Here is a 19,947-nt window from a genome sequence, read left to right on the forward strand (position 1 = left end):
ACAAACCGGCAGTGACCCGGGGGAACCATGCGAAAGGGGACTCGTGCGAACGTGTCCCCTTTCACAGATACAGATGGTGGCGGGGGGATGGCGGCTGGCATCGCTCCATCTGTATGTTACTGCTTTTTATTAATAACATTGGTGGGCAGTGGTGTTTAAATAAATATACATTGGTGGCAGTGAGCATATAAAAATATATACATCAGTGGGCATATAAAAATATACATTGCTGGGCAGTGGGCATATAAAAATATATACATTGCTGGGCAGTGGGCATATAAAAATATATACATTGGTAGGCATCGAAAAATATATACATTGGTGGACATAGAAAAATATACAGTATGCATTGCTGGGCAGTGGACCTATAAAAATATATATACTGTATATATATATTTAACAATGGGGGGGTTGGGGGGCTTCCTATTTTGTCAGTCCTGGGCCCCACAATTTCTGATGGCAGCCCTGTCCCTGGCACCACTATTGATCTCATTCGTGTTCTGTTGTTCTTGTGCTCTTATCAGCAAATTACTGATGTTCAGTGCTTTGCCCATGTGCAAGACACAGGGATGGCATGTCTGGGGGTGGTGACAGCCTCTGTTTGGAAAAACGGAGGTGTTTCCACGCAATATAGGGGGGAAAGAGACCAGGGATCACCATCATTGCATGGAGATTTCCTGGCCTCAGTGATGCATTGCTTGGCAATATCTAGGGATGCCACAAGCTGCTCAATTGCACAGACAAAGATCATATACTGCATCCTTGAGTGCAGTTGAAATAATTTATTCTGTTTTGCCATATTAGTGCTATTTTTGCTGCTTCTATGTAAGCAGCCACAACAGCACCTCCACCCACATCTGAATGGCTGCTGCTTTACTTCAACTGAACATTAAAAACACACTATGGTGATGTGTTTGTGAAGTATGCAATCATTGCAGAGGCTCACTGTGACTCAAAGTAACAGATGCTGGCTATGTCTGTTGTTTGAAGGTGCCCATGCATTTATTTTCTCAAAAACTCCCCAGATGATTGACAACTTTATCTTTTTAGCCAATGGAAATTAGAAGACAGAGTATGCTTTAAAGTTTTTCAGAGTGTTCCAATATACAATAAAGGCAATGCAATAGAAAACACATGAAGATGCTTAACATATTCTCAAGGTAAAAATATATTTAGATAATAAAGGTTGAGTATCCCTTATCCGAAATGCTCAGGACCACAAGCATTTCGGATAAGGGATTTTTCGATTATTGGATTTTTTTTTACATACTTACCTGGTCCCCCCGATAGTTCCACGGCATCCACGGAGAACATTAGGATCCTCTTCAGCGGTCCCAGTGGTGCATTGTGCGAGTTTGCACCTGCGCAATGCACTCCCGGGACTGCTGAAGATGTTAAAGAAGATCCTGAAGGCCGCCGTGGACATCAGGGGAACTTGGAAAGTATGAAAAAAGGGGCGGGGGGATCTGAAATATTCAAAAAATCCACGGTATTTGGAATATTTCGGATAATAGATCTCTGCATATGGGAGACTTTACCTGTATTAAAGGATTGTACAGTAAACCACTTTAAGATATACTTTTATTTCTACTACTACTACTACTACTACTAATAATAATAATAATAATAATAATAATATACATTTTGTCATCATTTTAGTTTACACATTTGTATAATGTATAGTTTATACATTTGTGGAGAAAAATATTAATTTTAATAGAAATACATTACACTAGCCATGGTTTTTATGTGTTGTCTAAGCTTTTACGTGATAAGTTCAGGTGATCAATGCCTGTAGACATGTTCATGGAAATGTAATAATTTGGATTTTGTAAATATTTTAATTTGATATTGTACTTGGAAATACTGTAAAAGTATATTATAGATCCAGTGTGAAATGAAAGTTTGACATTTTCCAGGTCTCCACACAGAAGCAGATGTGAAAAAATTAGCTCCAGCTGTGGAACTATTAAAATGTAACAGTGAAAAATGAACCACTGTGCATCTGCAGGATGATCTGGAAAATGTGAACTGTTGGGGGAACTTGAGGACCAAGGTTGGGATCCACTAATCTATTGTACATCAAAGGCTCAAATCACAATCTTAAGGCACAATAAAAGCCAAGGTTGTAAAGTTAGAGATACTTGAACACAGGTGACTAATACTTTTTTGCAGGCTATGAAACTGCTAATTAATCGCAAGTGAAGCTGCCGCATAGAAAAGAAAATAGACACCCATCAGAGGCAGTGCAAACTGGTACACATATGCCCACTATACACAATAATGGAGAACACTGACTGCTAGAGCAGCCCTATTGCTGCAGAGACTGGACCCACACTATTGATGCTGGCACTATGTTTTTCTACGTATAGGATAAGAGCTCTTGGCCATGACATGCCTGCATTTTTGCATGTAAAGATAAGATGGTGCCTTGTAAAAATATTCTGACCTAGATATTAGCTGTTTGTTTTTATTTACAATACAATTGACCTCATAAGCTTCAAGTGTACCTTATGGGATTGTCCATTCTTGACACAGTTAAGAACGCCGCCAGGTTTGCTGTGTAAGAGGAGCATACAATAAGGGTAAACAGCCACCAGCTCCCCATCACGATTCGCATGGCCACGGAATTTGCAATAGATTCTCCACCTAAAGAAACATAGGTGAGAGGGATTTAATTTCATTAGTATACATAATTTGTTCTTTGTAAAAAAAATATAAATAAGACAATTAGAAATAATCGCTGAGAGCAATAAATACACAAGTGATACATGTAACAGGTAATGAGAGTCATGTTTTATGACAAAGGTCATCCCTCATTGGGTTGTACATTGTGACCTAAAGACATTTGGACTCAATGAAGCATGGAATGAAACATCTGTACATGAGCTGATGGAGGCCACAAGGTTACAAGCAAGTTACTGAAGGGACATATCTTGTATATTTTTTACAGAAACAAATGCATTGCAACAATAGGGTTTTAGTGTAAACAGATAAATAAAAGCTAAGCAGTAACCTTAAAAAAACAGAAATCTGCTCATTTGCAATAATTGGGAAAAGCAGATAAAATGTTTTTTAGATACAACCATCTATTCACACTGCCTATGAAAGAGTAATATTCTGTACAAAGTAAATGGCTGGAGAGAAGTCCTGTGAATGAAGCACTGTACTTCTATTCTATATTGTTAATCACAAACATGAATGAATTGTTTTGTTTACAGGAAATGCCAAAAAACAAAAGAAAGACTATAATAATGGTCTTTTGTGAGTTATTGACTTCTGCCAGTGGGTGTGTGGGAGGCGTAAATGATTATTCAGGGCAACAAGAGAGGTTGAAGCACTGTAAAAAGTGGTGTACTAGAAAGAAGTATGAATAACAGAATACTCAGGGCGGTATTCAATGTGGCTGATTCACCAGGTTTTTATGGCGATTTTGTGCTGTAAGGCGAATTTTTGACAAAAACGGTGAATCACCCTATTCAATGACCAGATGGCGAATACATTTCAAGGTTTTTTTCGCCATGATTCACCGAGTAGCAATCGCTATCTTTTTATGGTGAAGTGGAATGTGAACTTTTAAAATAAAGTGTTTTGTTTTTTACATTTGGTGTCAAAAAATCAGGAATTTTATTATGAGGAGGGGCATGCTATTTTTTATTTTGTTTTACACTGACCAGCCAGCAGGGGGCGCCGGAGCCGAGCCGCTCATTAGATATTCATATATTCACTGCACCCGATCGTTACATATGCATGATCGGGTGTAGTGAATATACCCGGTCCCCTGCTGGCAACCCCGGGGGGCAGCCTGTGCTGCCTGGCACCCGGGGAGCCCACCTCCCCCCCACATACACTCTGGGGCAGGCAGGGAGACTTCCATCTCCCTGCCTGCCACCGTCCTCAGGCTCCCTGCGGCGTTCGCCGCAGGAGCTCATATTCGCCGGTCAGGGGCAGCGAGCCCCTGACTCGTTGAATACCGGAGCCGGCGAGGCTCCGGAACGCGGCGACCAGTGGCGAATGTGCAGCGAATCCTGAACAGGATTCGCTGCACGTCACCGGTATTCACATTGAATACCGCCCTCAGTAGGACATAGAAAGGAAAATGGGAAACATGGGAAGAAAGGAGTAAAACTAATGACAAAATATTACTGGAACCACTATACTCCTCTTAATACCATTATCATTTCTTTGACATAGTGCTATATAGTACTACATTTTTTTGAGCAATATATTTTTAATTACAAACCTTTTTCCTCCTAACTGGATATCTTCATACAACACTCACCAATGCAAAAATTGTAGAATGGTAATAGATGCTTTGAATTGCTATTTGACTTGCAAAATGCAATTATCACATAACGTTCATATATGTACTGTATCTTTATTCTTTTTATTTTAACTTGTTAATTTCTACCCAAACTGTAACTAACTGTAGAGTTTTACTAAAGTACAATCTACATTGAAGAAATGAAGGGAGTCTGCTAGAACTTTTTTGGGAAAAAAGAGGCAACATTTCAAGGACAGAAATACGATTAGCGGAGCATTAAAACTATTAGCTTGTTAAGTTTAATACAAACGACAGTATTTCTTTTCAGAAAAGGGAAGTGGGAAGTTCTGGTAGTACCAATAATTGTCATTAATAACGTACCTTGTTGAACAAATGCCCCATACACAATCCATATGGCACTGTGCAGAGTGGAGGAGGTAGATGGACTGGCTTGGGATGAAGTCTGTGCTCTCACTGCTTGGATACGATTCAGAACAAATATCAGCACCCCAACCACTGGTATGACTGCTGCAATGCAGGCCCAGACGGCAAAGTCAAAGGGAGCAAAGAGGGAGAAAATGTTTATTCTTTCTTCTGGTTTCTTGATGAGAATTCCTACTGAATAGTCCAAGTAACGCTTACTGAAATCCACAACGCTTTCCCGTTCTGGTGTAATGGTGATTGCAGACACTGCAATATCTGCCCTCTATGGAAATAGTAAAAACATGCTTTAATTATCTACTCAGTTGAACAATATACAGCAGTTTTTTGGAATATGTCTAAAAGATTATTAAAAGTTTCTACTTGCTAAGTTCCTACAAAATCATTTTAATTAAAAAAAATGTTAATGCGAGAACAGAGAACACAGTTTTTCACATTTGAAAATAAGCACAGATGTCATATAGGAATGAGATGTTTCAGTCAATGTTTTCTGTGCTACAGCACACATCAGATATTAAAATACACAGTAGATAATAGTGCCCCAAGTTATTAACAATTAGCATACACAGTAGATAATAGTGCACCAAGTTATTAACAATGACTTCTTTGGACATGATCCAGTCATGAAGCACAGAGACATAGAATTTGACAGCAGATAAGAACCACTTGGCCCATCTAGCCTGACCCTTTTTTAAACAGGTTACCTCAAACCATATTTCTTTGTTTACACTGAAATTTAGATTTCAGTTTCAACACACCCCACCCAAATGTAACTCTCTCTGCACATGTTACATCTGCCCCACCTGCAGTGCAATTGGTTTTGCCCATTTTCCAAACAAATTTGTACTGCGATCAGAACTGAATAAGGGCCAGTGTCAAGATCCTTACTAAAGTCTAGATAAGTTATATCTACAGCCCCACCTTGATCTATTACTTTAGTCACCCAGTCAAAAAAAGTCAATAAGATTTGTTTGATATGATCTTCCCCCATTAAAATCCATGATGTTTTGGATACTGTAAGTTAATTGTTTTGAGATTTTTGGATGTTGCCATCAATTTCCCTACTACTGGTGTAAGGCTCACTGGTTAGTAGTTGCTTACCTATTCCTTGCTTCCACTTTTGTGCAGTGGGACTACATTCACTATATTCCAGTCCTCTGGGATTACTCCAGTAGCTAGTGACTGGTTGAATAATTCTGTTAATGTTTTTACCAGTTCCTCTACAAAGTATTTTAGTATTCTTGGTTGTATCCCATCTGGCCCCATGAATTTATCCGCTTTCAGTTTTGAGAGTTCTTCACTTTCTCTTCTGTAAATGTACTTGTTTCTCCCTAATGTTTCTGACTACACATGCATCTTAACTGTGAATACTGTGCAGAAATAATTATTAATATGATCTGCTATTACATTGTCTCTGTCAAGAAGACTTTCACTCTCTGTCTTTAGTCTTATTACTCCACTTTTGTTTTTCTCCTTTCCCTTATATACCTGAAAAAAGTCTCCCCCACCTTTACCCACTGACTGGTCCAGTTTCTTCTCAGCCTATGCTTTTGCGCATCTGGTTACCTTCTTTGCCTCCTTCTGTCTAACAAGATACACCACTTTGTCTTCATTATTCTGCAACTGTTTATATTTCTTAAAGGCCAACTTTTTTGCTTCCACAATACTTGCTACTTCTTTCCCAAACCACACTGGCTTCCGTTTCCTTGTGTTTTTCTTAGTTATTTTGACACAAAGTTCTGTTGCTTTTAGTATTGCACTTTTTAATTTTTTTCACTTCTCCTAGACTCCTTCCAAGTTCCTTCACTCTGTAAAAGAATCCTTTACAAAGTTTCCCATCTCTACAAAATCAGCCTTCCTAATATCTAACACCTTTGTTTTTGTGTGTGATGAGTCGGTCTCTGTCTTTACTCTGATCCATACTGCTTGATGGTCACTGGATCCCAGTATTTCACCCACATTTACGTCAGATATTCTGTCACCATTTGTCAGCTTTAAGTCTAATATTGCGTCCTTATGAGTTTGCTCCCTCACCAATTTCTGGAGGGATGCTCCCTGCTCTATTTACTCTTTCCAGCAGAGTGTTGTTAACTGTTACTAATCACCATGTCTGGTACTTAGAGATAGCTGTTAAAATGAAGCAGACTTCAAGGGAGCCATTGGATCACATTAACTGACCAGGGGTGTATCTACCTCTTGTGCAGGATAGCACTTGCCAGGGCCACTGGCCATGAAGGAGATCACTATGGCAAGGGAGCAGAATAAGAGCCAGATTAAGGGTGAGGCATGGGGGGCTAAGTAACCCAGGTTACCCTTTCTCAGGTTGCCTCCGGCCAGGGAAAACCAGGCTGCAGTGGCAAATAGAGGACAGAAGATTGTAGTGGGTAATTGTGGGTAGGCAATAATATTGATAATTTGACCATTGTTAGTATATTATTGTGCTGTACATCTTTTGGCATTGAATCGAACATTGACTTTTTAATTTTGGTTACAATTGGTCAGTGACAGAAATGTCACAATTGCATTTTTAATTTTAATGAGCATGGAGGCTGTTCTATTTAAACAGGAAAGTTATTTATCATTAGATAGCAAATTTACACAAACTTAAAGTATCAAAAATAAATAAAATAATACATTTTTGAGTATCTACATATAAGGATCTAGGGGCAGACTTATTGAAGCATGGAATGAGATAACAAACATATATAAAGAACCAGGAAGCTACTATACTATATTTTTCAACACAGTCTGTAAAATAACAGTTAAAAGCTGATGGGTTAGAACTTTGTCTCTCTCCACTTTATCTATTTTTGATACCCCCCCCTCCCCTACTCATTACTCTTTATTATCCATCATCTGTAGAAAAAGGGCTTTTCACAGCTACTGTATATTCAAAGAGCAGGCTAATACAGAGGTATTACTGAATTATCCTGCATTACCAGACTTTTAAGCAATTTCATTTTCCCATGCACCACAGTTTTAGATAAAATCATATCATCATCTCAAAATAGCACTCAGCTGTAATTATCTGTCTGGGTTCCTGAGCACAAGTAGTACTGTGCATTTGGGATTTATCTCCTGCACATGTGAAATTCGGATGAAATGTAAAGTTCTAAATGGTCATACATGGTCTTATTGGCTCACACACACCCAGTAAGCATATAAGTGCCACATATGATTAAGTATTTACTATACAGTAAAGCAGTGAATGATCAGATATAAGCCCTACTGAAGGGTTGTTAAATTCTCCTGGGGATCCTAGTGAGTTGGAGAACCAGTGAGAAGTTAAATCATAAACTTAAATTGTGTTACTGTAACAGGTTTTGCCACTTTAACCACAAAAACCTTCACTGTACTTAATGTTGAAATAGTTGTTTATTACCTTATTTATGAGTTCTCCAATCATACCATTCCAAGAACCATTGGCAAGTGAGTGTCCATACTTTCCATCTGGGACCTGGTAAATTTCATACTTAAAGCCAAGGTTCTGAGCTAAGGCATCCAAAACATCAATAGAAAAACCTTTATATTTCTTTGGCTGTCCCAATATGTTTTCTGCAACCATCACAAAAGGTTCCTCCTAAAAGTAGAGGAAGAGAAATGCGTAGAGTTCATAATAAACATAAACATAGTATTAGAAGAGAAGTTAAACAAGATGTCTACCAATGAGAACATGCAAACACTGTTACAGTATGTCTATCTTTTGCTGTTGTATGGTGGAAATAAAAAAATGACCGGCATCTCTGCAAAATGATAGGTTAACTGTTGTGCAGAAAAGAACAATGTTGCTGCAATAAAGAAAATGTGTCTGCACATTATCTTTTTACCGACTCCTTTCATACTGGTCATACTTGCGTGCTCTACTGGTTTCTGTGGGAGACACATGATTTTTCGCATCGTCACCCTTCCTGTATTTTGCCCACTTCCTAGTAAAGTGGACAGAATGTGGTGGTAATTACAACACCTCTGCATGACCTGCAGAGGCGGCAGGTCATAGTGATGCAATTATACGCTAATTGGCCAATCAAAGGACATTCTTTGCAAGGAGGTGGGGCATAATGGTGAAAATAGTCTGGTCCTACCTCCCACCCACCTGATTCTCCTCTCTAGGCATCTCCCAGAGAGGAAGAATAAAAAAGTAGGTAAGTATAATACTTGTTTTTAAAAACAGAATTACAAAAGTGATACAATAGACTATGTTGAAAACAATAGCAATGCGCATGAGCAGTGTTATTTTTGGCATGGGACCAGTTTTGAAAAGCTTTAAATATGTGTTTTACAACCCTTATGTGCAATTAATATTCTTTGTGTTGTCAAAGCCATATAAACCAGTCCTTGGTTAGGAATGGATGAATTTAAAATAAAAAGTAAATAAAGTGATTTTTAAGGTGAAACAATGGAGTATTTTTGTAGCTGATGACATTTTCATTTACCATTTCTACTTTATTCTTTAACAGACAATATGCATAAATTAAAAAACTAAGAAAATTATAAATCTGTTGTATTCCTGATCTGTGTGAGGAAGGCAAATATTTAGTAAAATGGGTTTTCAGTTTTAACACTTAGGGGGATATTCAATCGCCGTCGAACATCTCCCGTGGGGGAGATGCTCGACGGGCCCTATTCAATGCTGTCTTCCCCGACAGCATTGAACAGGGTTTCCTGGCAGAACGAGCCTGACATCTCTAGCTGTCGGGCTCGTTCTGCCGAGAACAGCCGGGAAGTGACGAGCTGCCGGCTGCATCTCGTCACTTCCCGGCCGCAACTCGCGGCCACGCCCCCTTCTCGTCCCGCTGCAGGCGGGACATTGAATCCCGCCTGCATGTTCTCGGTCAAGCTGACCGAGAACGGGACTGGGTCACGGCAGGCGAGCAAGCTCGTCTGCCGTGACCCGAAGTTTGAATACCCCCCTTTGAGTGTCAAGTGAATTTTTCAAAATTGGTGTGAAAATTGCTAAGCAAACATTTTTATTCATCATAATGACCTGTAATGTTTACCTTATATAGGAAATATAATCTTTTTTTTACATTTATTAACAACACTTTATAACATTTTAGCTGATATTTTGGACATCTCTCAAAGAGATGTTGGCACTCAAAGGGTTAAATTCATTCTCCAGTAAACAGTTACAGTAATAATGAACATATTCTAAACTGGAGGGAAAGGCCTTTCAATGGTATGCCTGTGTACCCTGGTATGCCCATCTTTAATAACAGGGATTTTCAACATGTGACCCTCTAGCTGATGCTGGTACTACACGTCCCAGCATGACTTGCCACAAAAACAGTGGCAGATCATATTGGAATGCATAGTTCCACAGCAGCTGTAGGACAGCATGTGGGATACCACTGTCCTATTTCCTTTGTTGGCAAACGTCCACAATCTCAACATATTGAAATATGATAACCTCAAAGTATTCTGATTTTAAGACAGAAAACATTTACAGCTCAAGTCTGACCATGCAGTGAAAAAAAGATGTAATTGTTCCACAGATAACCGGATCTCCGTTTTCCTGAAATACCCAAATCCAGCAAACTTTTTTCATAGACATTCTCATGCCTCCTAGAAGTGGCCATATTGTTTTTAAGAAACCAGAAGGTGAAATTCGAAATAATAACAACAGCACGTTCAATTTCTTCTCCCCTGATTTAACTGGAAAAGCCAATTGGCTTTCAGTAAATCTTAGTTGCCTAAGTTTAGGGCCAAATGTATTAAGCCTTAAAAAGTGATACATTGGAGAGCGATAAAGAGATAAAGTACCAGCCAATCAGCTCCTAACTGCCATGTTACAGGCTGTGTTTTAGAAATGAAAGAAGCTGATTGGCTGGTCCTTTATTACTCTTCACTGTATCACTTGTTAAGGCTTAATACAGTTGGCCCTCCCTGATGTTAATAGCAACTATTGAAGCTAGAGAAATATGACAATAATTAATTTTTTTTTAAATATTGCATTTATGTTACATATTTGAAGGAATATTTTTTTGGTACTTATGTATTTTGGCGGCGCCCATCGCATCGCATACCATTACGCATGCGATGGTATGCGATGCGACGCAATTTCGTTGGTTAGTGTACGATGGCATACAATTTTCAAATTGTATGCCATTGTACATGGCATACAATGCCATACGATGCGATTAAACATTGTATACGCACCCTAATGCGGATACCTGTGAAGCCCGCGAAGGGACGCGTTTACCTGTGAAGGTATCCGGCTGTGCTCGCCATGCTTCGGGCTCGGTGGCTCACTGCGCTCGCCACACAAATTTATTCTCAACTCCACGCCGACGTGGATAGTGGGGGTATGAAAAGGTCATAGGACGCGTACCGCCGCCCCTCGCGGACTCGCTGTGCTCGCCACGCTTTGGGTTCAAGTTTATAGTGGGGGGGTGGCGTGGGGGTGCATTTAACATTGTAAGCACCCATTAGGGTGCTTATACGATTTTTCATCGTATAGGGGGTCAAAATCGTGTCGCATCGCATGCCATCGGGTACATGGCATGCGATGCGATACGATACGTTCATCGTACGATGCTGAAATTGGGTGCCGCCAAAATACACAAGTACCATTTTTTTAACTGGCTCCATACTGTAAACCACAGACTGCAAGTTTAAACTGGCATAACACAAGTCTCCCTACTTTCTTCACCCAGTGCATTATATCGCTCTCGCTATTTATAGATAGAAGAAAATGTGCTTGAAATCAAATATTTACATAAATTCACTTACTCTAGAACAGCACCAAGATGAAATGGAATTGTCACGTTTTGTATTACAGGAAAAAAAGAACATGTTGTTTTGTACTTAGCTGTAGCGTACCAAGATAGTCACCACTTTCATAGTTAAGCCTTGCAGGTCATTGTCAAGTCGTTTTTCTTGCAAGCTTCCATTAAGGCCTCTTAAGGAATCCCAGGTCGCAAGCTAAAACAATAGAAGGTTTTAAAAAACATTTTAAAATACTGTAGCATTTCTTATTTCCTAAATTATTCTGATGCGACTGCAGAACTGTAAATAGATGCAGTGACACGGAACCATCAAATAATCTATGCTATTTCTGTGTCATATTTAGCAAAAACAATGAAAATCAAAGGAAAATACTTTTGCACCAATATTAAGCTTCATCAATTACATAGTGAAGCATATTTTTACATACTGTATAGTTAGGATAAGTGACACAGTCCAAGGCTAGTTGAATAGCTTCAGTATGAGGATCATAGGCGTGCGGAGCATATTTTATTAGGGGGTGCACTGTCAAAGCGGTGTGCCTAGCACCACCTATTGGGCATGTCTATCATTATTATTCTTTGTTTTACTGTTTCTTTACCATGATCTTCATCATATACCTCTACCCCCACTATATGCAAAGCCTGTATGCTGTACCTTCGCTGGTCGCACACCCTGCCAGCAACAAGCTGGCAGGGTGTGTCAGCTTTGGAAGAAAAGTGGTTCATAAATACAAATATTATTACTGCTGCCTTTGAGCAGCATGATCAAGATGGCGCCGCTGATGGCTGCCTAGGAGCTGTGCAGCTCAGCCAAATATGTTCCCTGTGTGATAACTGTACTGTCTCTGCTTGTATTGTTACCTACCTGGCTAGGCACTGTTCAGCTTGGTGGGCATGTGTTCCCCACATGTAATGTCTTAATGTAATGTATGTAATGCCTTCTCCCCCCCCCCCCTTCATCCCTGCTTGATGCTGCACTGTAAATCCACAAAAAAATCCTAGTGTGCGCAAGCATACATGGCCAATAAAGTTGATTCTGATTCTGATTAGAATCATCATTCGCATTTCCCTGCATTGGTTATTAGACACAATGATGCCTACATGCTGTTTAAAGTTTTATTTGGAACCACATGTAAACACAATACTGTATATGAACAAGCCCTGACTTGCATCAGCAGTGGAATATCTATAATGGGTGCAATGCAGCGGAGGTTGACACATGCACAGTATGGTCTGAGCACTAGAGTACTCAGATCCTACGGCACCACTACCGGCAGAGAGGAGGGGCCCCCGCCAAGGAGGCTGCATATGGGAGCCCCTGCCTCTCAGTGTATTTTCTCCAACAAGTACAGTAGATCTTCCTAGCTGCTTTACGGCTCATCTGCATTTGGATGTACATCATTTTATGAGGTGCCTCTCAGATGTATCCGTACATGTCCAAAGTTCTAGGTGGCCCTGAAATGCTTTTTCAAAAGTAGGCAAGTAAGACTATTATAATATTTAGCAGATTTAATACAAATAATTACACAGAAATGAACCCACCAGCAACTACAATTGCATTTCTCTACCTTATTTATCAGTTGATCTTAATGGCAGAACCACGTTTACCTTCTGTTTTTTGTAATTGTTTGTTTTAAGATGCACTAGGACCATAAAGTTCAGTGGCCATGTGGGGGACAATAATTTATAGGGCATGGTTTTGCATTATAAATGTTTGCCCCTTTAAAAAAAAAAAAAAAACTCCACTATTACATTTGGCCCATAGGATGAATTAGGTGCAATTTATATTGTACTCCTAAACATGATAATAAAAATATACTTTATCACTCTCCAAGGATTAAATAGACTCCTTATAAACATAAAAACATAGCTTTTTTATAGGCATATAAGGATGCATACAAGCCAATAAATGAATCTGTAGATAAAAGTAGATTAGACATCATCATCTTCCATGATTAGAGAAATAAAGACTCCTAATAAGTTACATTTGGGAGAATGATCTTCTGGCTTTTAGTAGACATAAAATGTCAAAATGATCACTTATCTGTTTTCATTATGCCAACGTCTAGCGAAGCAAAATATTTTAACAGGACCTAATCCCCATTTACTGTTTTTTTGAGACCTCTCAACCTGAAATGATAAAGCTGTCACATCTCTATCTTTTATGGACTAGAAATAAACACCTTCCTAACTCCAAGCAGAATATTTTATATATATCCCACATTTCACAAACAAAGACAAGTAAACTGGGCAAAACAGTCCATCAAACAGGAAACAAAAATGTCAAGATAATTTTATGGTTTTCTGTATTTCAATTCAACCGTAAATTCTCAGTGTTCCTTTCATTACAGGGATGGGAATATCCTCCATTGATCAGAAATAAAGGCTCCTTACAACTGGAGCGGTGATTGAAAACAATGAAATACTTTACTTGAAAGCGCTCATCTAATCCCATTGTTCCAGATCATTTTATTTCTTCATAAATGCATTGAGCTTAGCTACAATGCCCATGCGTCTATTTTGTACATAGCCCAATAAATGGTATTTAATAAATCTATAACACCTGTAATTAGTGAGCAGCAACATTTTCATCAGTATACAGCAGAATATTTGCCTTGTGTGGCTGTGAATTGTTGTTTTGTTGTCACGGGTTAAATTTGGTCTTAAGTGTTCCCAGTTTTAGGTCAACCACACCAATAAACTGAATGAATTGGCCATAGATGCCACAGTTCTTTTTGATTATTAAATGTTATTTTCTGTACAGTATACAGAACACACATTTGCTTGGGAACTGTTTACAGAGATTAGTAATTCAAATCAGTCCATGCCCCAGAGGAGCTTGCAAAACTATATGGTCTATCACATGAGCACACACACACACACACACACACACACACACAATTCTTCATTTCTTTGTCAGTAGCCATTTATCCTATAACTATATATTGAGATAGGAAACCAATGTACCCGCTACAAACATTGCCAATCTCACACACATAAGGCAATGGTTGGATTTCATTTGTTGACTTAAGTATTGTGATGCACCAGTAACAATCACTGTGCCACTAGTCTACCTCTAATCATTGGCTATGATTTCCCCAAAGTGTAAATATACTGTATATATAGTGTGAAATGACATGATACATAATGAAGAAGCAAAGACACTTATTTGTATCTGGGACTTTGCATCATGGCCAGATGCAGCACAATATTAAATGAAATTTAAACTAAGACGCACATATGACTGTGGTAGAGTAGCTGCCATACCGCACAGCCTCATCTGCTGCAAGGCTCTAGGACATGCGGATACTGGCCTATGCTGTAGGGAAGAATATTGGAGGCAGGAGGAATATTTGACAAAAGGGAGGAATTACCAGGATAAGAAGCATTATGGTATTAAAGTAATTGTAACCTCTACTGACTTACACAATTGAAATACAATATTGTTGTACACTGCATCTATTACCAACATCTTTACATTTATACAGTTTACAGTGATGAAGTTTTGCAGATAAATAAATTTAAATGTCACTTTACTCTCCTGTGTATACCTTGTATTATTGATATGTTTTTTTTTTGTTCCTCTGCCATGCCAATTTCAGGAAGAAGAGGGAAAGCCACCTGAGACCAGGTGCGATCCACACTACACACAACACTCTATGCTAAGGAGGTCAAAATGCATTTAACACTAGTAATTGCAAACAATAATAGGTAGATAGGAGATTTGTGGCTTCTGAATTACTTTACATCAGAAAGCTCATTGTTTGACCACTTGGTTGTAAAAATTTTTTAATAAGTTTTGTGAACCCTTTGAGTGCTAACATCTCTGTGATAGATGCGCCAAAATATCCGCTAAAAATGCAAACAGCTCTGTGAGAGATATGCAAGATATCGGCTAAAAAAAAAAACAGAATCGCTTACATTTGTTATATAAATTCAAATAAAATATGTTGTGTAAAAAAGATTATATTTCCTATATACAGTAAGGTAAACCTTATAGGTCATTATGATAAATAAAAATTTTGCTTGCCGATTTTTACACCGGTACTCAAAGGGTTAAAGCTATTTCTGGGGTTTAATGCTTGTGTTATTGGATCTCTGAATATTGGCTTTGGAAAAGTGCTCAAGAAAAGCTATTGCTTTGTTTTCATTTTCCATCTAAAATAAGGTATGAAGGACAGAGCTAAAGATTAAAAAGGAGATAAATGGAAAAAGATGAAAATAAAGCATTTATTTTAAATAAGATCATAAAATCTTAATCAGATTTCGACAAATTGTTTCAATCATTAGATTATATTTTATCTGGAGTAAATATGCATTAGAAGGATTTTCCCCTTACTTTCATTGTCCCTATTACAATCTCTTTTTCAAGTTGAATGAATGTAATATACTAGATATATCATAATACTGTAAATACATTATTTTATAGTATCACAATATAAGATACTGTATGATAATAATATATGTTGTTAGTGATCGTTATACTCTTAAATCTTAATAGATATATGCTGAATATAATTTACTATAAATAGCACATTATCGTACGGTATGTGACATTGTTTTATATTATCACAATATAAGAAATTATAATATTATTTGTTGTTTGTGATAGGAGAAGGCAAATACAGTACTTACTAGTGATATTTTATTTGCACAAATACTGTATCTCCAATTAGTGTAAAGATAAAAAGAATATGGTTGTTTAGTCGACCTATATTTGGTCAACATACATTGGGTTGACACACTCAGATTGACAGGCCATAGGTTGGCACCTATTAAAGGTCGACATGGGTCAACATGGACTATAAGTCAACAGGGACTTTAGATCGACATGCCAAAGGTCGGCATGGTTTTTTTCAAAGAAGGTGGTTTTCATACTCTACCATCCTCTAGTACATGGAGGGAGATTAAACGGGGATGTGTTACACATACTGTATACGTTGATGTAAGTCAACATAGACACCTCAAAAAATGTTCCACCATGTCCACCTTTTTAATGTTGACCTTTTGGCATCTCCACCTCAAGTCCCTGTTTACCTATAGTCTATGTTGACCTAAGCCAGTGTTAGCCAACTCCAGTCCTCGAGAGCCACCAACAGTTCACATTTTCCAGGCAAACTAGCTGCTGCACAGGTGCACTCATTACTGACTGACACATTTTAAATTACTCACAGGTGGAGATAATTACTTCACTTGTGAATCTGTGAGGAGATATGGAAAACATTAAATATTGGTAGCTCTCGAGGACTGGAGCTGGCTACCCCAGACCTAAGCTATCTCATCCTTTTATAGTTGTCGATCTACCCCTTTGACCTGTTGACCTAAGGGGGTCGACCTACATTGGGTCTGCACACACAAATACTAATGTTTTTCAATAAGACAGAATTATTTGAGGACTCCAAATCAATTTGGTGAAGAGGGGCCAGGAGTACAGGTTAATCTGCTCTAGAGTATGCAAACCAATCTTTCGGACTAGTGCCTCTAGAATGAGTACTGTACCAACATATTTCAGCTTGGTATGTACAATATCTGCTGCTCAGAAGAATATGAACTTTTCAAGTATTTCAGGATATTCAACCAGATATAAATGTATTTCCTAAAAATAACATGATATATCCCAAAACACATGTGATCCTTTTTAGAGCTTTACGTTTCAGGCTAATTGTAATAGACCATGTTTAAAAGTGGAGATCAATTAATATAAAATGTGGGGATAATAATGGACACTAATTGTACCTACAGTATTAGCTTAAAATAATAAGCATTTTCCATGTGATAACCTGAATGTTAAATCTATTGCTATTATTACAATGCTTATAAGTATCATGTAAAAAAAACAACATCAATTTAATGACATATCACTGCAAATTGCACTGTGAACAGACATGAATAAACCATTAATAAGACCAAACATTGTTGCAAAATATTATGCTGCTCGGGAATATTACATTAGGGTCAGAAATACGTGACTTTATAATCAATACCACATATGGCAATGTGAAAAGGAACCATGTAACATAGAAGTGGTGATATTCCAACTTATTATAATATATTGATTTATTCAGTATATCACGATTGTATGATAAGAAGTCCCCATTCCTCATCTTTGCATCACTCTTAGACATTCTGGATGCCCCTCAAGGAGAGAGGAGTGGCGTGCATGTGATGTGGTATTGAAGGCATATCGGCACAACCACATCATCGTAGCCCTGCCCATCACTACACAATATCGAGTTTATAGGCACTGTGAGACAGTGCGCAGGGCCACAATGATGCTATTCAGTGCAATTGTGTCTTTGGAACCCCAGAACTTTTGGTCAGGTGATGGAGTTTGGATGAGGTCCGGTGTATAGTTAGGAGGCTTTCTAGGTGAGCACCAGCTGGTTTTAGGCAAGTAAGCTATGCATACAGGTCTGCCACATGTCCTGCTTGTTGTCAAAGGCATTTTGCTCATTATTAGGGGAATTACCCCCATGTCATTCAGATGCCAGATCTGTCAGTTTTGCAGGCCACAGAGAAGTATCTATCTATAGGCATATTTGCCTACCTGACCCTCTCCTTGATTGAGAAAATGCTCTGTTCCTGGACTTCCCTGGTAATGTACGACTGCCATCACCTGTGGTGAAACACCTTTTTTTTTTTTATCAATTACCAAGCTGCCCACAGGTGATGGCAATCATACATTACCAGGGAAGCCCAGGAACAGAGCATTTTCTCCCTCATGGAGAGGGTCAGGTAGGCAAGTAAGTCTATAGGTCCAGGCAGGGGAGTAGAAATAGCCACCACAGCCCGCCCTTGACCCCCAAAAAGCCGCCAATTGCCTCCAAGCCACTATGGGGTGTGTGGGGGCTATTGCTACACCACTGTTTCCAGTAGAAAAAATAAACTAAGCACATTCTTTAATTTATGCAAGTATTTTGCTTATCCTCAGGAACATGTAATGTCAACCTACATACGCATGGTGTAAAAGTTAGCATTACCACCTCACAGCGCTGACCTCACAGCACTGAGGTCATGGGATTGATCCTACCATTGCTCTAACTGTGTGAAGTTTATATATTCTCCCCGTACTTGTGTGGGTTTCCTCTGGGTACTCCGGTATCCTCCCACAATCCAAAAATATACTGGTAGGCTAATTGGAACCCTAGAATGCCTGAGTGAATCTTTTTCTCTTTCACTCTGCTCATATCAAAATATCCTTTGCAGCCAGGGAGACTGAAGAGGTGACCAAAAATATGAATGTACAATTTATAGGCTTGGAAAGCATTTGCCAGAAATCAACAAGCAATGATTGCTAGCATCTCTAAGACAGCATGATAGACTGATAATAAAATCAAATTGTTGAAGCTGCATGGTTCCTCCATGATGCAAAATGAATTGTTGCTTCAAATCTACAGAATATAATCTTACATTTACCCTTGCTCTGTATCAAAGCATACAATTGCTGCAATACCTTGAAATGACACAAAGGGTCTGATTCACAAAGGGCAATTTTTGCAGATGGACAAAACATATACACTGCAGGTGGGGCAAATGGATCCTATGCAGAGAGAGTTCGTTTTGGATGAGTTATTTTGTGCAGGGTACACACCTAACCCAGATCTAACACTCTCTGCACATGTTGCATCTACCCCTCCTGCAGTGCACATGGTTTTGCCCATTTTCGCAACAAATTTGTACTGCGATCAGATCTGAATAAGGGACAATGTGTAGTCTCCAGTGCAGATTCAAAGCGATGCTATAACAAAATAGCAAAAGAAAAAGATTCTCTCATAAAGGCCCTTATTCTGATTGACGCGGACTTTACCGCATACTTTCGGATCGCGTCTTTTCGGCGTCTGCGCATGCGTGGAGAACGCAACGCGCATGTGCCACGCCTTGACTCCGTACCAGTTCGGCCAAATCCCGTCCAAAACTGTTCCCCGCAATCAGTCGGGAAATATGGGCGTATTATGGGCGTCATGCGGAATGACACATGGGCGTAGTTTCAAAGTGGGCAAAACGGGGCGGAAACATGGGCGGATACGGGGGAGTACACTTATGTTGGGGGGCGTACATTCGGATAGCACTCCGAATGCACGCGATCAAAAAGGGCAGAAATGTGCGGTGTCCACAAGTGTACTATTGCTTTGCGGACACCACTCGTTCATGCGGTAGGCGAACGTACGCCTAATGACTACAAGCATTAACACCTGAACCCAATAGAATCTACTCCTTTACTCATTACTCACTAATAGGCCGCTTGTCAGTGCTTTAATTGAAACCATTGCTGCTTCAAGGAAACCTTAGTAATCCCCCACATATGCTGTACTTGTCCCACACTTAAAAACTGCTAACAATGGACATGACTGAATAAATTCTTTATGCAAGTTCACAGTTGTTGGTTTTCTTGGCACATTAAACAGTATATGTGTAGATTGTTTATAATCTTTTACACAGGGTCTAATACAAACCATTGCACTTCAATTGCTGTAAGGGTTAATGTGTGCAATGCATGTGTTAGGCATGCTTGTAAGG

The 19,947-nt window shown here is 39.0% G+C and overlaps 1 protein-coding gene across 2 annotated transcripts in view; it reads right to left on the reverse strand.

Moving 5' to 3' along the window:
* The window catches only part of GRID1 (glutamate ionotropic receptor delta type subunit 1), an 854,117-nt gene that overhangs the window by 100,384 nt on the left and 733,786 nt on the right, over window positions 1-19,947 (reverse strand). For both annotated transcript variants that reach the window (XM_083146340.1, XM_083146341.1), the window contains exons 9-12: window positions 11,525-11,626; window positions 8,088-8,285; window positions 4,646-4,970; window positions 2,511-2,649 (exon numbers count right to left, since the gene is read on the reverse strand). In XM_083146340.1, coding sequence (XP_083002466.1) covers window positions 2,511-2,649; window positions 4,646-4,970; window positions 8,088-8,285; window positions 11,525-11,626 — 764 coding nt within the window. The remainder of the gene's footprint in view (window positions 1-2,510; window positions 2,650-4,645; window positions 4,971-8,087; window positions 8,286-11,524; window positions 11,627-19,947) is intronic.

The sequence above is a fragment of the Crinia signifera genome, chromosome 6 (assembly GCF_055691185.1).
Source record: "Crinia signifera chromosome 6, ASM5569118v1, whole genome shotgun sequence".
Classification (NCBI taxonomy): Eukaryota; Metazoa; Chordata; class Amphibia; order Anura; family Myobatrachidae; genus Crinia; species Crinia signifera.